This window comes from Elephantulus edwardii, unplaced genomic scaffold (assembly GCF_000299155.1).
Source record: "Elephantulus edwardii isolate Elephantulus edwardi_28Jun2011 unplaced genomic scaffold, EleEdw1.0 scaffold00049, whole genome shotgun sequence".
Lineage (NCBI taxonomy): Eukaryota > Metazoa > Chordata > Mammalia > Macroscelidea > Macroscelididae > Elephantulus > Elephantulus edwardii.
In genome coordinates this window covers 7,162,801-7,182,665 of record NW_006399799.1, presented here as the reverse complement: position 1 = coordinate 7,182,665, position 19,865 = coordinate 7,162,801, and the positions used below count along the sequence as shown (strand labels likewise).

General features: G+C 47.2%; 1 protein-coding gene across 1 annotated transcript in view; it reads left to right on the top strand.

The window, feature by feature from the left end:
* The first annotated feature begins 71 nt into the window (after positions 1-71).
* LOC102857642 (glutamate receptor ionotropic, kainate 3-like) overlaps positions 72-19,865 on the top strand; it is a 306,122-nt gene continuing 286,328 nt past the window's right edge. The window contains exon 1 of the mRNA XM_006886456.1: positions 72-186. Coding sequence (XP_006886518.1) covers positions 72-186 — 115 coding nt within the window. The remainder of the gene's footprint in view (positions 187-19,865) is intronic.

Genomic DNA, 19,865 nt, shown 5'->3' with positions numbered 1-19,865 from the left:
CCGCGCCTAGAGCTGCCGCCCCAGGGAGCCCGCCACGGCCGCGCCCCGGGCACGCTCGGCGGCGCCCAACGATGACCGCTCCCTGGCGGCGCCTCCGGAGTCTGGTTTGGGAATACTGGGCCGGGCTCCTCGTGTGCGCCTTCTGGATCCCGGACTCGCGCGGGATGCCCCATGTCATCCGGATCGGTAAGGGCTCCCGGGAGCGGGGGTCTCCATGCGCCCGGCAGGGGCGGGATTGAGGGGCCTCGAAACGCGATCCTGAGATATCCTCCCGACCTCTCTCCGGGCTCCCAAGGCCGGCTGAGCACTGGGAGCTCTTCCTGGTGGGGACAAAGTTCCAGAGCCGGGGTCCAGGGCCTTACTTCTCAGGGAGGAGGGAGCCGGGCCGTGGCGGGCGAGGGGCCTTTGGCGCGATCCCGGGAGGTCAGACCTGGCAGAGTGTGGTGACGGGTTACAGCCTCAGTCCCAGTGTCGGGCGCAATTCCAGGCGATTGTCAGCAGGACCGGCTGCAGACCGAGTTCTGGGACTCGGCTTCTCTGTGGAGCGGGAACCCTAGGGAAGGCGCCAACTTCTCTACCCTCTTCGCTCCTCGCGGGCACTTGGCCCCCACCTGGTCATGGCCCGCAAGGCCTCGGCAGGGACGCAGGGTGCGGGTTCGCTTGGCGAGGGCGGCAGTTCACCTCTCTCCGTGACCGTCCTCGATCTCGGTGGCCCGGTCCTGCCCAGTGGCTTGGGACAGGGGGAGGGGTAGCCCCTCGGAGGGTCCTTCCCGCCGGGCCCAGGGGCCAAGGCCTCTCCCCGGCCAAGGGGAGCACTAGCGGCGGGAAAGGGAGCGACGGAGCCCGCGCAGCGCGGCGAGCGAAGGAGAGAGGGAAGCGAGCGGTTTTTAAAGTTAGCCGAAATCCCTCCGCAGCTGGCGGCGGCTGGAGGAGCGGCGTGCGGCTTTCCCAGGCTCTGGCGTCCCGGCATCTCTGCTTGCCGGAGCCTCTTACTCTGGGCTTTAACTTTGTTGTGGCCGCCCCAGGCACCCTGCGGGCAGCGCTCGGGGCTCTGCGAGGGGCTGTGGCGCGGCCGGGGGGGGGGGGGGTGCTGGCAGGGCTGGGCCCAATCCGGCCACGCGGGAGCCTCCGCCACCGCGGGCCCTGCGCTTGCCCCGGGCCGGGAGACCTGGACTGCCTGGGTTCCCGTGACACCGCCTCCAGCTTCTGGCACAAGCCGGGCAGAGCTTGGTCGAGCCAGGGCCACCTTTCTCCCCGTGGCTCTTCTCCAGGCCAGGACACTGTGCTGCTAGCGGTTGAGGGTGTTCAGGGAACTAAAGTCGGCTGGGCTCTGTACTTAAGGTTTTCCCAGCAGGCTGCCAGAACCCCTGGAGGGCTGTCTCCGCCCTTCTCTCTCTCCAGATCCATACCCCTCCTAGACTCCACATCTGGATAGGGCAGAGCACGAGCCTGGGCTCTGCCCGCGCGGGGTCCTTCAATTCCTGCCCAGCATCTAGCTGGCAGACTCCTGGAGAGAGTGGCGTCCAGGCACAGGAGGGGACTCTGGGGACAACCCTCACGGTCAGGCTTAACCGTTTACAGCCTTCGCTGCTCCTGACAGGCCAACAATATTTCAGTCCCTGTGTCTTTACCTGCCCCAGAGCCCAGCACCATCACCCTTCCCGGGACAAGTAGCCCCAGAAGGGGCCCTTCCTTTTTTCTTCCCTCTGTGAGGGAGGGGGGTATCCATGGCAGAGTGCCCTTGGAAAAGAAGAGTGGGCCAAGAGGGTGCGCCCAGCCCACGCATTGCAGTTCCCTCTTCCCAGGTCTTTCCTCCGCAGGGGGTGGAGTGCCCAACGTCAGGAATGGAGGTTTTAGGGGCCCAGAAAGACAGGAGCAAGTGAAGGCAGCTTCACAGGAGTCGGCCAGGCGGGGCATAATTATGTATCCTCACCTATCTTCTCTAAATGTGAAATAGAATTGTGTTTAGGGGAGAGCTGGGAAGCTCTCCTTGCCCCAGGGATAGCACATCCCAGATCTGCCCGCCCTTTCTTTGGTTCAGTATGTAATAATGCAATTAAACGATGGCAAAGCCTTCCTCTCTTCTAATCTTCTTCATATTAAGCCCAAAGATTAATTAGCATGTAGGCCCAGGCCATTTATATCCTAGAGCCCTGCCCCATTTGATTCCCAGCCCATAGTCTGGGGGGTGCTGAGCTGGTGCCAAAACGTGACCGCTGGGGCCTTGCCAGCTTGGGTGGGGGATGGGAGGACTCTGAGGCCTCGGGGCTTCTCTGGAGGCTCCTGGGAAGCTAAGCTTCCATCTCTTGGAGTCCCAGCTGGAGACAGGGCAAAGAGCTGTCTCCAGCTGAAAAGCAACCACAGGGCTTTGACTGGGCCCCATGTCAATCTCTCTTTCTCGATCCCTCCCTATCCCTGGAATCTCTCAGAGGTCTGGCTGAGGTTGTAAAAACTAAGGTCCAGAAAACCGGGCCGTGGGCTCTAGAGTGTGTTGGGAGCTTCTGTTTTCCAAGCTGGTGGTTGGTGCCTGAGCCGGCTGCTCTTGGAGCTGAATCTCTCTAGTAGGCAGGCATCGCTGAAGTCTAGCCCCGGGAAGGGTTTTCCTGCAGGTGTGCAAGGGGCTCGCTGGTACCCGCCCTCTCCCTTTGTGCCTCTTTTTGGGGACTGAAATTTCCCTTTGGACAAGGAGATGGATAGCTCAGCAGTGTGACAGAGTGTTCAAACAATCCGTTTTGAATAGATGAATTGCATTGCTCTGTCTTTTTGTAATTGTGTCTATCAGAGGGAGAGGTCAAGGCATTGATTGCTTGGATGGTTTGCAAGTAACAAAGGAGAGCGAGAGAGAGAGCAAGGGAGAGAGAGTAATTGGATTGTAGTCTGCGGAAAAAAATGATCATTGATTATTTTATATGACTATGTGGAAGATACATTCTGCGTATGATTATCAGGTGTTCCTCACTGAAGGTTTTCAAGGCATATTGTTCAGCATTTTGCTGTTGTTATCATCATCATCATCATCGTTATTATTGTTCAGATGGATTGTGATCTTGACCACTCATAGAAGGCAGTTTAATGCATGGTTCCACTCAGCCAAATGGGATTCAATGACCTCTTGTGGAGACCCAGGTTTCCTGATCCAGAAGTGGAATTAAAGAGAGCCTGGGGCTGGAAGCCAAGAGTCCTGGGCTCTCTACTCTGTTCTCCTGCCAGTTTATCAGTCCATTTTGATCAGATCATACTGCAGCGTCCGTTCTCGAATCTTGGTTTCTTCATCTGTAAACAATTGGGCTGGGCTTTGATGGTTTGAGCTGTTGTTTCCAAGTTCTCTTTGGCACATGCTGCCGGGGACTGTCCGCGCCATTGTTGATTTCACGGTTAGATCCTTCCTCATGTTGCATACTGTAGGTTGTAGGGCCAGGGTAGAATTTGAAAAGAGAAACAGACAGTAGTGGCAGCAGCTGGGGAAGGCTGGCCGGCTGCTCTGTGTGGTGGAGGCATGTGAGTGGATGGCGGAGCTCTCTAGCCACCCAAAGGGGAGATTCGAAGCCAAATGACTGCAGAGACATAAAGCAGGGTGTGTGTGTGTGTGTGTGTGTGTGTGTGTGTGTGTGTGTGTGTGGTGTATGTATGAAGTGGGAGAGAAGGGCTGGCCCAGCTCTGGACTCTAAGCATCTCCAGACTGAGCAGAACTGAGTTTTCCGTCCTGAGCAGGGATGGGAGCCTCCTAAACATAACAGGGGCCCAGGGGTAACAGCAGTCAATCCCAGGGGTGTGAAGACCCCTCCCCTGGAATTACCAAACCATCCTGATCTAGCTTGCTGAAATCAGTTCAGTCAAATGGTCCTGAACGTTAGTCTCTTGAGTTTGAGATCTGCTGTGTGTAAAACAATGAGAAATTTCTCACAGTGACGGGTGATGCGCTGAAACATCACTGTGGAGGAGCAGACAGGAGCTGAATGAAGATCAATAGGGTTTTCCCCTCTGGAAGTAAATAGCTTCAGACAAGACCTGGGAGCGGGCCTTAGAGAGCATTAACTTGAGGAATTTCTGCCTCTACTTCCAGCCCAGAAGCTCCTGTCAGTCTTGGCTTCCTTCCTTTTCTTGCTGGAGTGTCTTCCAGATGCCTGCCTCTCATTGCGCTTTAAGATTCACCTTTTGAATGTCCAGATGACTTGGGGTTTTAGAGGTGGTTTATGCAGGGTAAGGCAGGCACTGTGGCCTTCCAAGGTCATCCGTGTCACCTGCCACTGGGCGCAGTGTCTGACTTCAAGTCCAGCCCATGGTGCTTTTTCTCCCTGTGAGGGGCAGCTCTTCATCCTCCTGCCATCTGGGGTGCCAGGCTATTTGATAGCATGCACAACCCTCTCTGAGTCTCTATGGCCCCACAGGCACTGTGTCCCAAACCCTGGGAACCGAAGCCCTTGGTGGGGAGGAGGCATTGAGGCCCTGCTCCAGGAATCCCTCCTCTTCTTGGGAAGGTTCAGGCTTGTAATGGAGTGGCCGCTGGCCTGCCTTGGATGGGCTTTAGGGGAAGACTGAGTTAAGCCCAGCAGCTGGGACTGTATTTCTGATCTACCAAGGCCAAGCCTCTGCGGTACTACGACAGTCAGCGTCTTCTGCCTCTCTCCCCACTGCAGAGTCAGTCCAGCCTAACCTCCATTGCTCAGGACTCTCCAGAGGAAATAAGAGAGGGATGCACCACCTGAGTGGGCAGTGGGTCGTGCTGTGCAACAGAGAGCATGGAAGCTCCAGAAGCAGGGCCTGTCTGCTGGGATCAGCACCGGGTCGGCCGGGGCTTGTCTCCCAGAGGCTGGGTGTGTGAGGCTGATACTTTAGGGGAATGGATGGATCAAAAGGCCGAGTGTAGAGGGCAGCAGACCCAGACCAGGCTCAGGCCCTGGCATGGGCTTGTTTTGAAGGAATCTCTCTGCTCTCAGGTGCTGATTCCCCAGCAGCAGCACCAGAGGGCAGTGTATCTGTGCTCAGGTGGCTGCCTGCCTGTCTTCTGTCTGGGGCCCCACCTGGATCTGGAGCAAAATAAAAACAAGAAAGGAAAAAACCCCTAGAAAAACAGCAGTGCAACAACAACAACAACAACAACAACAACAACAACAACAACAACGATATTGCTGCTGTTCCTTGCCATTGAATGGACTCCAGCCTATGGCCACCTTACACATAACAGAATGAAATGTTTCTCGGCCCTGTGCCAACTTTAAAATAGTCCTAATTTATTGAGCATTTATTAGGCACCAGGCAATAACTGGTAATGCTGATGAGTAGTTTAAAAAAAAAAACCCAACAACACAAAACTCATTGCTGTCGAGTGAGAACCGAGTCATCTCTGACCCTCCAGTGGGTTTTTGGGGACCATAAATCACACAGAGGGGATTATTGCTCTCTCGGAGCTGCTCATGGATTCAAACTGACGGAGATGCACAACTTTTACTTCAGTAGCACAGCTTCCTACAGTCTGTGCCACTGGGTGCTTAATAGATGCAGATGCTGCCTTTCCCCCAAGCTTACTTAGCTTTCACAAACCCTGCTGTCACTATCCCCATTTTGCAGACAACGAAACTAAGCCCGATTGAAGTTCGTTGATGCCAGCATCGAATGGGCCGTGAGTGGTCAAGACTCAGGTCTGTTTGTCTCCTGACCTTGTGTTTTTATCTGGCTGTGGGTGGGTCCCTGGCAGCATAGTCTGTAGTGAGTTGCACTGCTCTCCCAAAGGCTGCACCTCTCTAATGGGTCAAATCCATCAGAAGCTCCCAGGAAAAAAGGTGGGCAGTCTCCAGCCATGATATTTATAGTCTCAGACACCCACTGGAAGGTCAGCTCTGAGTTGGTTAGGACTCAGTGGAATGAGAATAATCTAAAGATGGAAACCTCAGGTGTAAGTAATGGCAGTCAGTGCTTCTGCCCCACGACTGGCAGCTCAGAGAGGCCTCATTGGGCTGGGCAGGAGCGTGTTAGGTCTGAATGACCAGGGGGGAGGGAGAGGATAGTTGGTTGGATTCTGCCCATTTGACAACATCTGAGCTAAAAAATAGAGAGGAAAATACTAGGGAGGTACACTTTTTCCTCTCATGTATATATGTATGTGTGAGTGTATATATATATATGTGTATATATATATTTGTGGGTGTGTGTATATATATTTGTGGGTGTGTATATATATATTTGTGGGTGTGTATATATATATATATATTTGTATACCCAAAAAGCTGACCCTCCAGCTGGTTTCCAGAGGCAGTTAATCACATGGGAGATTGTCCATCCTTCTCCCACAGAGCAGCTGGTGCCCTCAAACTACATGCCTTCAGGATTGCAGTACAGCTTCTTGCCACTAGGCCACCAGAGCTTCCTCCCTCCCTCCTTCCCTCCCTGCCTCCCTCCCTTCATCTATCTATCTATCTATCTAATCTCATTTTTCACATCTTTTTTTAATTACCCTGATTTATTTACAAATTTTGAAAAACATTGTTTTTCTCAAAAGATCCTTCCCATTTCTTTCACCCCACCCACCCATCGAACTGTGCAACTTTATGATTCCTTTTCATCCCTTTTTAACAAACACATGGGTTAGTTTGTTTTCTGAGCCAGGCTTGCCTTTCTGAGGAGCCGTGGAGCAGATTTGCTTTCTTGAAGGAAAAGTGCAGACAGTCTTTCCTGCCCCTCCAGTCATCAGTGCACTTGCAGTTAGTGAGACCTGGATGTCAGAAGTTGCCCAATCAGCCTCTCCTTCCAGATACCAGCTCTACAACAGCAAAGGGAAACCCCATATTACCTCTCTCTGTCCGCAATAATTCTGGGAATAAGAGTGATTGAGATAATGATGGCTGCCGCGCTGAAGTGAGGGAACATGTACCTTCAGGGTCACTAGAGAAATGCTGCATTTGGGAGAAACACGATCAGATGGGCTAGGTTATATTCCTGGACCTCAATTTTCTTATCTGTAAAATGGGCATGATTCTACTTGCTGTAAGAAAAGATAGTGGTGATAGCTTTTTAAAAATTTGTAAATGCTGTCGGTGGATGAGTGTGCACTATTGCTTTGAGGACTCTGACACTAGCAAAGGGTTGACTTAGACTAGAGTGAGGGAAGCGGAACTCCTCAGGAGCAAAATTTAAGGAGACACTTGCGTGGTAACTCTGCCGTTGCAGGCCACTGTAACCCTCTGGTAGTCTAATAGTAAGGAGTTGTGCTGCCTTCCCAAAGGTAGGTGATTCAAATCCACCAGCTTCTCCACAGAAGAAAAATTGGCAATCTCCTGTGCAATTTAAATCCTCTGAAAACCTGCTGGAGGGTCGGTTATGACTCAGTTCTGTCTCCACGGTGTATAACAGTAATGTGCCTTTCAAGGAGCCCTGGTGGGACAGTAGTTAAGCGCTGGGCTGCTAATCTACAGGCTGCTCCTTGGGGAAAGGACATGGCAGTCTGCTCAGTCAAGATTTACATCCTTGGAAATCTCATGAGGGGGTTCTGTTCTGTCCTTCAGAGTTACAGTGAGTTGGAAACCACTTGACAATGCACGACAACAGATGCCTCCCTTGCTTCACTTCCATCCTCCTCCTGTGCCAGCATTTTCCTTTGCACATGGAGACAGAATGACTTCCTTCTCTGGGTGTTCGAAAGACAAAATCCTAATTGAGTGTGATTTGAAGGGAGGAGACTGGATTAAGGGCCAGGGGACTTTCTTTGAGGACAGTATGTTGTTCTGACTTTGTTTTCTCTTTTGCTACACACTTAAAAGCCATTCTAGAGAGATCTGGTGGCATAATCCATAGGCAGTTGTTCTTTCTGCTCCTCCAAAGGCTGTGTGCCTTCCTGGTGGTTTGAATCCCCCAGAGGCTCCTCAGGAGAAAGATGGGCCATGTCCTTTTGTGATTTACAGATAGGAATCAGTGCAGGCTCAATTGCAATGACTTGGACTTGACTTTGCTGGCTGCTCTGCCATAAACCACTCTGCTCCACCTTGTTGTTTCTTTGGATTTATTTCCAAGGTCCATACTACCTCCTGCCCCAAGCCTAGATCCTCTCTCTTTTCGAACTGTGTTTCTCTTAACAGTCTCCCGGCTTCCTTTGACCTTTATGCTTTGTTCACTGATGGCTGTTGACCTTGACTACAGTTCTGCTTGTGGATGCGTCTAGAGGTTTCTCTAACATATGTATGTGTTGCCTCCCTCATTAGACAAGGAGCTGCCTGAAGGCAAACGTTGTCTCTGCCCCATTACTACCAAGAGGCAGAGTGAATCTTTTGGAGTAAAATAATGTATTTCATTGATACTAAGATGCACTTTTTTAAATTTGTGAAGTCAGTATGTGTCTTATATATCATGTCAGAATTTGTTTGCAGTGATTTTTTTCTTTCTTAGTACTAAAAAATAATATAATGATGTGTCTTGGATTTGATGAAATATGGTGGTCCTTTATTTGCATACGGCATTTAACATGTACTTGCTATGTGACCTTGGGCAAACCACTTTATTTCTGAGCCTCTATTTCTTCACTGGTAGGAGTATTGCTGTTAGAGTGAACCTTATTCAGCTGTTTTTCACCTAGAAGAGGAGCAGGTTCGTGCTTGATCGTAATAGTATTGTCTTCATGGGATTTTTTTTTAAAATAAAAAGTACATTTCATTGTGATTTTTATGAGGCTTAAATGAGATGAAGTATGTAAAGCTCTTCATACTTAATGACTGATGCTTAGTAAGTGGTGTTGTTGAGTCAACCAGGTCTCAGCCAACCCAAAGCTGACCCTCTAGTGAGTTTTCAGAGTCAGTAAATTGCATGGGAGGAGGTTGTCCCTCTTTCTTCTGTGGAGCAGCTGGTAGATTTGAACTTTGTACTTTTGGGTTGGCAGCACAGTTCCTTATTAAGCCACCAGAGTTCCCTTGTGCAATTAAGTGCATGCCATTTTCTTGTTGCCACATATCTCTGCGTCCTCCAGTGGAATGTGGAATACTACAATACTAAGGAGTATAAGACTCACCCTTCCTAGACAGCTCCTGTATACCAACTCCAAGACTCTTCCTGGCCTGGTATTTATCACACATCCACAGCCCATGAAACACTGATTCTTTCTTGCATTTCCAGCATTTTAATAAAAATGTGTTTTGTGCATTCAGAGCTAAGAAGACCCTGGTTATGGGTTGCTTTTGAGGACATTGGTCCAGGAACTTATGTTCTTGGATAGAGGGTCCAATCTTGCTGACTTGATAGGACAATGGGGCCCAGAGACTGTCTGTGGCTGGAGGTTGAGCCCCAAGGGGATAGATTCTACTGTCTCTGTTGGGAAACACCAAGTAATGAAGCCATGGACAAAAACCTGGGAGGAGATAGTCCCCATGGTGATCTCTCAGTTTTGAGATAGTTAGATGAAGTAGATATGTGGGTGGTGGTGGCTGCGACTCCAGATGCTTTGGTGTCATGCTGAATGGTGGTTAAGGACGGCGGAGCAAGAAGGCTAAGATTCTGGTTTGTGTCAAGAGGGTTCTAATCCATAGGAGACAATTAAGTTTTGCACTTTTGAAGGGCCTGATGCAGGCAAGCTGCGGATGGAAGGGATTTATAGAGGTCTCAAAAAAACTGCAGGGATGAGCTCTTTAAATATGGGAACAAGGGAGACTTCTGCAAAGCTTTCCTGCATCTGTTTTGCAGAACTGAAATATGCTATTCCAAAAAGTCTGCCCAATTGGGCGGAAAAGCAGGAGCAGGGAGCCAAGGACTTCCCAGGGCTCTAGGCATCACATTTCCTGTCTGTGGTGAAGAATCACAGAATCCAAGCTGAGAAGGACTCCAGGGGTCATTCTTTCCAAGACTCTGGTTCTCAAACATTAAGGGCTTTCAGAATCACCTGGAGTGCTCATTAAGACAGGGATTTCAGAGCCCAGCCCCAGAACTTCTGATTCATTGCGCTTGGGATGAGTATTTACATTTCTAACAAGTTCCCAGATAATGCTGATGCAGTTCTTAAGGGGATCTTGCTTTGAGAACCACAATTGTAGGCCCATGGAGGATTCTTCCACCAGGTGAATATCTATTTCTGACTGAACAGCACCTGTAACAACAGGCTTACCACTTTTTTGGTCCTACTCCATTTGCTTTTGCAAAATTTTCCCTAAAAAGCTGCAACCTACCTAACTTGGATGTTGAAAGTGTGGGCTGGGAAATCTCTAGGTGAGTTTAAACACAGGTTTCCTCCCTCCTGGCTGTGTGACTTTGGGCATGTCACTAAACTTCTGTAAGCCCAGATTTCCTCACCTATACAATGAGGTTAATAATAGATTTCCTCACCTAGCGTGATCGCAAGAATTAGCATGCTTGGCGCAAAAGCAACTCTTGACCCATCGCAGCAGTGTTAGCCGTGGAAATGCTCATAGGGATGTGCAGTCAGACAGCCTCCGTTTGAAGGCTGCTTCCATCACTTCCCACCTGTGCAATCTTGGGCAAATTATTTAATTTCTCAAAATAATAATAGTGATGGTATCATACTCAATTTTTGGTGAGAATTAAATGAATTAATGTGTTTAACATGCTCAGAACACAGCCATGATAAGCTTTCAAGAAATGTTAGCTATTATTCTTACTATTATGATTGTTCCACCCACTGATTCTGGTTTGGATTTACTTGCCTTTCAACACTGCAGACATGCACAAATGCAGAGGCATCTCTCCAGACTGAAGATGCTTAATTCCTCCAGTGCCATGTCCAGAACTGACCATAGTACTCCTTAGGTGTTGGAGCTGGTAAGATTATCATCTCCTTAGATCTCAGCTTTAGTGATCATTTCGGCCCTTTTATCAGCTATCTCACTCTGCTGGTTTATAACTGAGCTGGTGGTCTCGTACGATCGTGAGGTCAATTCCCACAGGCATCCTGGCTGATCTATAACTTCTCTCATTCTTCCTTTGGCAGTTGCTCTTTTGAGCTGAAGGCAGGACCTGTCATTTATCCCCAGTAAATTATTAGAGTTAAACCTTCAGGCAGTTATTTTTGCTTATCGTGTCTCACCCACCAAAGTATGTTCCATTGCCCCATCCTTGGAAGGCAGGCAGGTTTCTCACCCTCTTTCTCTCATTACCTCCCCCCTGGGGGCTGTTGGCTCCTGCTACTTGTGCTGCCACCAAGCAGGGGTCAGGTCTCCCTTTGACGACACTGTCCTTTAGGATCTGTTGTGATTGACAGCTCCAGATATCAGTGCTGTCTGCCTCTCCTTGCCTCACACTCTACACAGGTTATGTGGTGTTGGTCTGCAGTATGATTGGACTTGGGAAGTATATTCTGGACATGAAAGCTGTTTTGTGACTCAGTATTTGGTTGTCTGACATGCTTAATGTCATGTGAGTTGTTGTTGTTATGTGCCGTCGAGTCGCTTGCAACTCATAGCGACCCTATGTACAACAGCCCTAAACTCTGCTCTGTCCTGTGCCAATCGCACCGTCTCCGATACACCCATCCTGATTACCCCAGTCACTGAATCAATCCACCTCATAGAGAGCCTTCCCCTCCTGTGCTGTCCCTCCACCCTCTCCAAGGACCGGTCCCTCCTTACAACATGTCCAAAGTATGTCAGACGGAGCCTCAGAATCCTTGCCTCCAGGGAGCCACCCGGTTTGACCCTCTCTAGGATGAATCTGTTTGTTTTCTTGGCAGTCCATGGTACATTCAATACTCTTCTCCAGCACCACAGCTCAAAGGCATCAATTCCCCTTCTATCCTCCTTAGTCATTGTCCAACTTTCTTATGCATAACAAGTGATAGCAAAGACCATGGCCTGTATCAGACGCACCTTAGTCTCCAGAGAGACACCATGTGAGTTAGGGGAGGGAAATAAACATGCCTTCCATGCCCTCTTCGGCTATGTCTGCCATAAACACATGAGGCAGGAAATGACCAGTGTCCAAGACTGTTGGCATTATGCAAATAGTCTTGGATCTACTTCTTTATACTTAAGTCAGCTTCAAAATCCCCTTGGTTTCCTCGAGCCTTCAGATCCTCTATGATCTGTCATAGTTGGCATCCCTAGACCCTTGTACTATCTCTCCTTGTCTCATACCCTCTCCTTCACTGTACTGAGCGCCTTAATGTCTTCAGAAGGCCCGGCTTTCCTCACATTTCAGGCCCCTCATTTTCCTCTGATCCATGCCTGGGAACATACTTAACAATATTCTTTCTTTTCTGCTGGTCAGCTTCTACTCTTTTGGGTCTATTTGTGCATATCCTTTTTTCTCCTCCAGGAAGCCTTTCTTAACACTCAGCTCCTGCACTTCCCTAGAGTGCATCTTATTTTACCTTAAGTTATTATAAGTGCACAAAGTAGAATCAATACTTGTTATGTGCCATTGAGTCGCTTGAAACTCATAGCAACCCTGTGACAACAGCTCTGAATTCTGCTCTCTCTTGAGCCCATTTCATCATCGCTGACACACCTACTCCCGTTACCCCAGTCACTGAGTCAGGCCATCTCAAAGTATGTCAGATGGAGCTTCAGAATCCTTGCCTCCGAGGAGCAGCCTGGTCCCACCCTCTCCAGCACAAGCCTGTTTATTCTCCTAGTAGTCAATGGTATATTTAGTACTCCTCTCCAGCACCACAACTCAAGGCATCAGTTATTCTTCTGCCATCCTTAGTCATTGTCCAGCTTTCTGATGCAGAACAAGTAGTTATAAATACTATGGCCTGAATCAGGCACACCTTAATCTCCAGACTAACATCGTTGCTCTTCAGTACTCTGGAGAGGTCCCAGACAGCCGCTTTCTCCAGTGTCATTTGTCTTTTGATTTCCTGGTTGCTGGCACCAAGGGTGTTGGTTGTGGAGCCAAGCAAACAGAAGCTGTTATCAATCTCAATCTAGGGACCTGAGAGATAAGCATTAGGGATCCAGAGACCACCCTTGTCTTGTTCAGCACTTTATCTTCTACATGGTACATAGTGGGCAATCAGTAAGTGTTTGTGGGACAAATAAATGTCTTGATGAGAGTAATTATTTAAATATTAGTCTACCTGAAAAAACACAAAGCGCATTCTGTAGGGCTGATTCTAACTCCTGGGGACTTTCTCTTGGGTTTCTGAAGATGTAAATCTGTACAGGAGACTATCCATCTTTCTCTTATAGAGCAGCTGGTGGGTTTGAACAACTGACCTTTTGATTAGCCGTGCAACATGCCATGCACTGTGCCAATCAAAACTCTTTTAAGTCTACCTCACATCTCCATAATTTAGTTCAGTATTTCTAATCTTGTCAGTGAGGATTTCATAGACTTTATTAGATTTCTCTTTAATGGCAAGGTACTATAGATGAACATCTAACACATCAGTTCAGTAACTTCCATGCTAAGATCTTTCCTATCTAATATTAGGTGGAGAGAGTATTTTGAGGGATTGAGCTAGGGTTTGGATTTTGCATCGTGTTTATATCATGATAATTTTTTTCTTGAGAGAGATATAGACTTCAGTTTTTAAAATTCTTTTATCTTACTATTTTTAGTGTGTGTACCATCAAATCGGATCTGACTGGTACAGGAGGAGATTGCCCTTCCTTCTCCGGCAGAGCATCTGGTGGATTCAAACTGCACACCTATGGGATTGCAGTGTAGCTTCTTGCCACTAGGCCTCTAGAGCTCCCTAGACTTCACTTTTGAGAAAAGAATGAATAAGAGACCATGCTCCTCCTTCCATTTCTAACTTCACTCCTCTCTCTTTCCCACTATCCCCCCTCCCCCGTCTCTGCTACTTCCTCTGGTAGCTGCACCAAGAATGACATGTCTGCTGGCCCATCCTTAATAGGCTGATCACTCAGGACAGCCGTCAGAAGAGCTGTTGCTGCTGCTGCCAGTTTCAGGTCAGGTCTTCCCTATTCCTGTCTTTGCTACATCACAGGATCTAGCCAGGATGTGTAGACAGCAGATATACATGACAGCTTTGTGTAATGCAGAGGTATTTACCGCTAACCTAGCAATTCAGGCTCTATGGACAGTCAGCCTTGGCCATTTAGTTGTAGGAATGCATGTACCATCAACACCGGGTGCTGGGCAGTGTTGATGTGCATACGTGTGTGAGCTTGTGGGAGATGACCGATTGGGGTGTTGCTCCTTTATCACGGGTCACTCAAGTCAGAACTACTTTTTATTTCAAGCCTGATGAAGAAATAGAGCTATCCTTGGGAGAAACTGAGGCTTTAACTTAAGTGATGATTCTAATTCTGACTGACCAGGCTGACACACCTACTGTAAAAGTATAGCTGAGGGTGTGCACGGAACTGTACTGTTGGGTCGGCAGTATAACCCTGAGCTTTCCTTCTAGAAAGCTGGACTCACCCCTAAGGCCAGGCCCTCCCCTATCCTTGCTCCCCTCCCCAGGGATACAGATGACACGTCATGAGCACAAAGAGACTGTTGCCTACATGGTCATTTTTCCTGCCAGTTTAATAGAGATGACAGCCGTCTATTTTACTTGTCTCGTAACATCGAATCAGTAAATAAAATATGGGCGAACTCTCAGGTTTAGCTGAATTATGACTGGTCCGTGGGGACTGAGGGGTGGAGGAGAGGTGAATAGAGAGATTGAATCTCTGACTTTTTGCAAGAGAAGCTGAGCCTTAAGCCTTCCTCCTACACCTGGGGAATCTTTGGTGTTGGAGGAAGACCTCCTGCATGGTGATTCTGCTTTGTGATCATTGCGCAGGTGAAAAGAATGAGAACACAAGAGTAGGTGCTCTGAATGTTGGAGCTAGTTGAAGTGACTACCTGCCTCTACTCTCTTTTGTCACAGTTTGAGAGACTGAGGGGACAAAAGGGCAAATGACTTGCATCACTCCAGTTAGAGGGGCTGAGTTAGCCAGGCTTAAACTTGAGTCTCCTGATCCTGGTGGCACTGCAGTTCAAGTATTCAGATCCTCACCAGAAGGCCAGTGGTTCATACCTACCCTCCACTCCACAGGAGAAAGACGAGGCCGCCTGCTCTTGTAAAGATCTACAGCCTTGGAAACCCTGTGAGGAAGTTGTGGTCTGTAGTACAGGTTTACTGAGAGCTGAAATTGCTCAGTGGCAGTGGGTTTTGTTGCTCAGTTTCCTACTTCACACACACACACACACACACACACACACAATTACCCCCCTCCCCCTTGAAGCTTTAAATTTTTTCTCAGGAAAGCTGAAGAGATTAGACTTTTGCAACATAGAAAAACAGATCCCTGAAACATTTTCCACACTGAAAGATAAATGCAAATTGGATCATATGTGTTCAGAAAAGCTTACGGATAATGGCTACATTGTGTGGAATTCAGCAAGAAGCAGGGACAGAGGGTCAAATCAAACCCATGGGTTCAGCACCACAGGGAGCAGACAGGCCCCAGGGTAGGGAGTAGACTCCATCTGCTTGCTGACTTTTTCCTTTACAGATGATATGTGGTTACTGTAAAGGAGCGACAGACAAGCAGACATGCTTTGGTGTTGCATTTATCACCAAAAGGAGCATTTTAAGATCTGTCTTGAAATACAGCATTATCTGTGATAGGATAATATCAGTATACTTACAAGGAAGACCAATTAATACCACTGTTATTCAAATTTATGCACAAACCGCTAATGCCAAAGAAGAAGATGTTGGAGGTATTTACCAACCTCAGTTGTCTGCAATTGATCAAACATGTAATCAGAGTGCATTGATAATTACTGATGATTGAAATGCAAAAATCGGAAACAAAGAAGAAGGATCAGTAGGTGGAAAATATGACCTTTGTGATAGAAATGATAGTGAATATCACATGATAGAATTTTTTAAGACCAACACCTTATCCATTGCAAATAACTTTTTTCAACAACATAAACGGCAGCTTTTCATCTAGACCTCCTGGGACGGAATGCACATGAATTGCAATGCCTACATCTATGGAAAAAAACAGTGAAGACTGCAGAAGAGCCCATCAAATGGCCATATGCAAGTTCAAGGTGAAGCAAACAGAAGAGAACAGAAGGTCACTAAAAAGACGGAGAAGAAAGGAAAGACAAAAACGAATGTCAGAAGAGACTCAGACTGGTTTTGGGACCTAAAGCAGCTAAAGTGAGTGGAAGAAATGATGAAGTCAAATACTGAACAGAAGATTCACAGAGTGGCTTGGGAAGACAGAGTAAAGTATTAAGATGAAATTTGCAAAGGCCTGTTGTTAGGTGACCTGAGTGGGCTCTGACTCATAGGGTCCCTGTATAGAACAGAATGCACGTCTTCACAAGCCTGCACCATTCCCACCATCTCTGTGACGCTTAAACCTATTGTTGCAACCACTGTGTCGATCCATCCTGTTGAGGATCTTCCTCTTTTTTGCTGACCCTTTAGCGTACTTCTCTAGGGATCGGCCCCTCCTGATAATGCCCACAGTGTGTGAGAGGAACCTCACCCTTCTTTCTTCTAAGAAGAACTCTGGCTGGACTTCCCCCAAGACAGCTTTGTTTGCAAAGACCTGGAATTAGAAAACAAAAAGGAATAAACAAACTTGGCATTTGTCAGGCTGAAAGAACTAAATTAATTTAAGGTTTGAGTTGCAGAATTGAAGGATTCTGTGGATAAACTGTTGAATGATGCAGGAATCAGAAGTTGGAGGTCAATGTGAACTGTCACCTTTCCCTGGGCAGAAACAAGGGACTTGCTCTTTTATTCCCAATTTGACCCTGGAATCCAATGGAGGGCCAGCTATGCTTGGGTTCTGATTCAGTGACAAAAGCCATGGAGAGGACACTATTCAGTAGCGAACTATTCCAAGGTTACCACATCTTTTGAGCCTTAGGGTTGCTATAGGGACTGGGTCACCTTCCAGACTCAGCCTTATCTTGGGGTGACCTTTGCCCTTGGGGCCCATTAGGAGGCTGTACTGACCTTCCTCCCTGTTGTTAATGTGCCATCAAGTTACCTGCAACTCATAGTGACCCTATGTACAATAGCTCTGAACTCTGCAATATCCTGAGTTAGTCTCTCTGTCTTCACCGCACCTACCCCTATTTTTCCAATTCCTGTGTCAGTTCATCTCATCTAGGGTCTTACTTTCCTGCTGTGTCCCTCCACCCTTCCAAGCATAATGTCCTTCTCTAGGGAATGTTCCCTCTGGCCACAAGCCCAAAGTATGTGAGATGGAGCTTCAAAATCTTTGCTTTCAAAGAGCAGCCTTGTCTCCCCTTCTCCAGGATAAACCTTTTTGTTCTCTTGGCAGTGCGTGGTATGTTCTTCAGCATCACAACTCAAAGGCATCAATAATTCTTCAGTCAACTTTGTTCACTGTTCACCACTCTGATGCATAGCAAGTAATTGCTAAGACCATGGCCTAAATCAGGTGTACCTTAGTCTCCAGACTGACATCATTGCTCTTTAGCACATCCCTGACAGCAGCTTTCCCCAGAGCAATTTGTCTTTTGATTTTCTGACTGCAGGAGCTAAGAGTGTTAAGTTGGGAGTAATACATCATGTAACCTCTGCACCAAGATGAGCTGGTCAGTATTCAACCATTTCAAAAAAGTAGCATATGATCGAGATCCAATGCTGGAATAAGACATAGCTACATTGAAGGCAGTGGCTTTAGGAGCTGACAGAATACTGGTTAAAATGTTTCAACAAATGATGCAGTGCTAGAAGTGCTTATGTCAAGAAAGTTGGAAGACAGCTACTTGATGAGTTAATGGGAAGAGTTACAGATTTGTGCCCATTCTAAAGACAACTGATCTGACAGTTTGTAGGTATTATTGAGAAATACTGTTAAGATCACACACAAGTAAAATTTTTGCTGAGTAATTAAAAAAATAGTTGCAGCGGCACAACAGGAAACTGCCAGCTTCAGAAAGGGGCTTGGGAAAATGGGTAGCATGGTTGTTATCAGGTGGATTTTGGCAGAAAATGGTGTGTGCTATCAAGTTGACTCTGACACATAGTGACCCTATGTACAGTAGCTCTGAACCGTGCGCTATCCTGAGCCAATTTTATTGCCTTTGACACAGTTACCCCCCATCCCCCCAGTAACTGAGTGACATCATTGCTTTCCAGTACTCTGGAGAGGTCCCTGACAGCAGCTTTCCCCAGCACAGTTCATATTTTGATTTCCTGACTGCTGCTATCAAGAGTGTTGATTGTGGAGCCAAGCAAACTGAAGCTGTTAATAATCTCAATTTCTTTACTGTCTATCATCATGCTACCAATTGGCCTAGTGGTGAGGATCTTGCTTTCTTGATGTTGAGCTTCAGTCCACAGTGAAGGCTTCAGTCCTTGACCTTCTGCAGCAAATTCCTCAGGTCCTCCTCAGTTTTGGCAAGCAAGGCTGTCATCTGCATAGCATAGGTCATTGATGTGTCTTCCTCTAATCTCAATGTCACATTCCTCCTCATAAAATCCAGACTCCTGAATGATTCCGCGTATAGATAGAAAAGGTATAGAGATAGGATACATCCCTGATGTACACCCTTCCCGATTTTGAACCATGCAGTGTCTCCTTGCTCTGTTCTCATGACTGCCTCCTGGTCCGAGTATAGGTTTTGCATAAGTATAGTCAGGTGTTCTAGGATTCCCATTCTTTTCAGAGTCAGCCACAGTTTGTTGTGATCCACACAGCCAAATGCCTTTGCATAGTCAGTGAAACAGATAGACATTCCTCTGGTATTCTCTGCTTTCAGCCAAGATCTGTCTAACATTGGCTATAATGTCCCTAGTGCCATGGCCTCTTCTAAACTCAGCTTGCACTTCTAGTAGTTCTCTGTTGATGTGCTATCCAGTAGTTTTTGGGTACTTTTCAGTGGGATCTTGCTTGCGTGTGATATTGATGATATTGTTTGATAATTTTCACACTGTTGGGCCACCTGTATTTTATTAATTGTAGAGAAAACTGCAGCTGTGTAAATCATGACACATTATAGCATTGCAAAGAATAGAAATTCCAAAATGCTTTCTTTTGGCCATGTGAAACCCATATATAGACATGTCTATACAAAGATCAAGAGACAGGCAAATGGACACTGAATGGTTTAAAATTAGGGAAAGTATGTTAGGGTTGTACCATACTTGATCATACTTATTTAATCTATATGCTGAGCAAATAATCTGAGAAACTGGACTATATAAAGAAATATGTGCCATCAGAATTGGGGAAAGATTCATTTATGACCTGCAATATGCAGATGATACATGTTTGCTTGCTGAAAGCAAAAAGGGCTTGATGCACTAACTGAGGGATATGAAAAACTACAGCCTTTGGTTTGGAACCCTCTGGTGGCATAGGAAGTGTGGCTTCACTCAAACACTGCTTGGCATTGAGTCTAAATTGACTCATAGCTCACCTTCCAGCAGGTCTTTGGAGACTGTAAATTGCACCAGAGGAGGTTGTCTGTCTTCATCCTGCTAAACCACAGGTGGACTCGAACCACCAGAAAGGGGGTTAGCAGCACAACTCTGTATGGATTACACCACTAGAGCTCTTTAGTATGGATCACAGCTCTACGTACAAAAGCAAACCTCCTCACAACCAGACCAGGAAGCAATACGATGGTAAGTGAAGACAGTAGTGAAGTTTTGAAGGATTTCACACTGCTTAGCTTCACCATCAATGCCCATGGAAGCGGCAATCAAACAGCAACAACAACAACATATCGCACTGGCAAATCTACGTCAGAAGAGCTTTTTTTACATATTAAAAAAGCATAATTATCAACCAAAACAACTATGAGATATCATCTCACCCCAGTAAGAATAGCAAGATTTAACAGAACAGCAAGCAACAAATGCTGACGAGGATGTGGAGAAACTGGAACTCTTATTCACTGTTGGTGGGAATGTAAGATGGTGCAACCATTGTGGAAGGTGGTGTGGCGCTTTCTCAAAAAATTGCAAATAG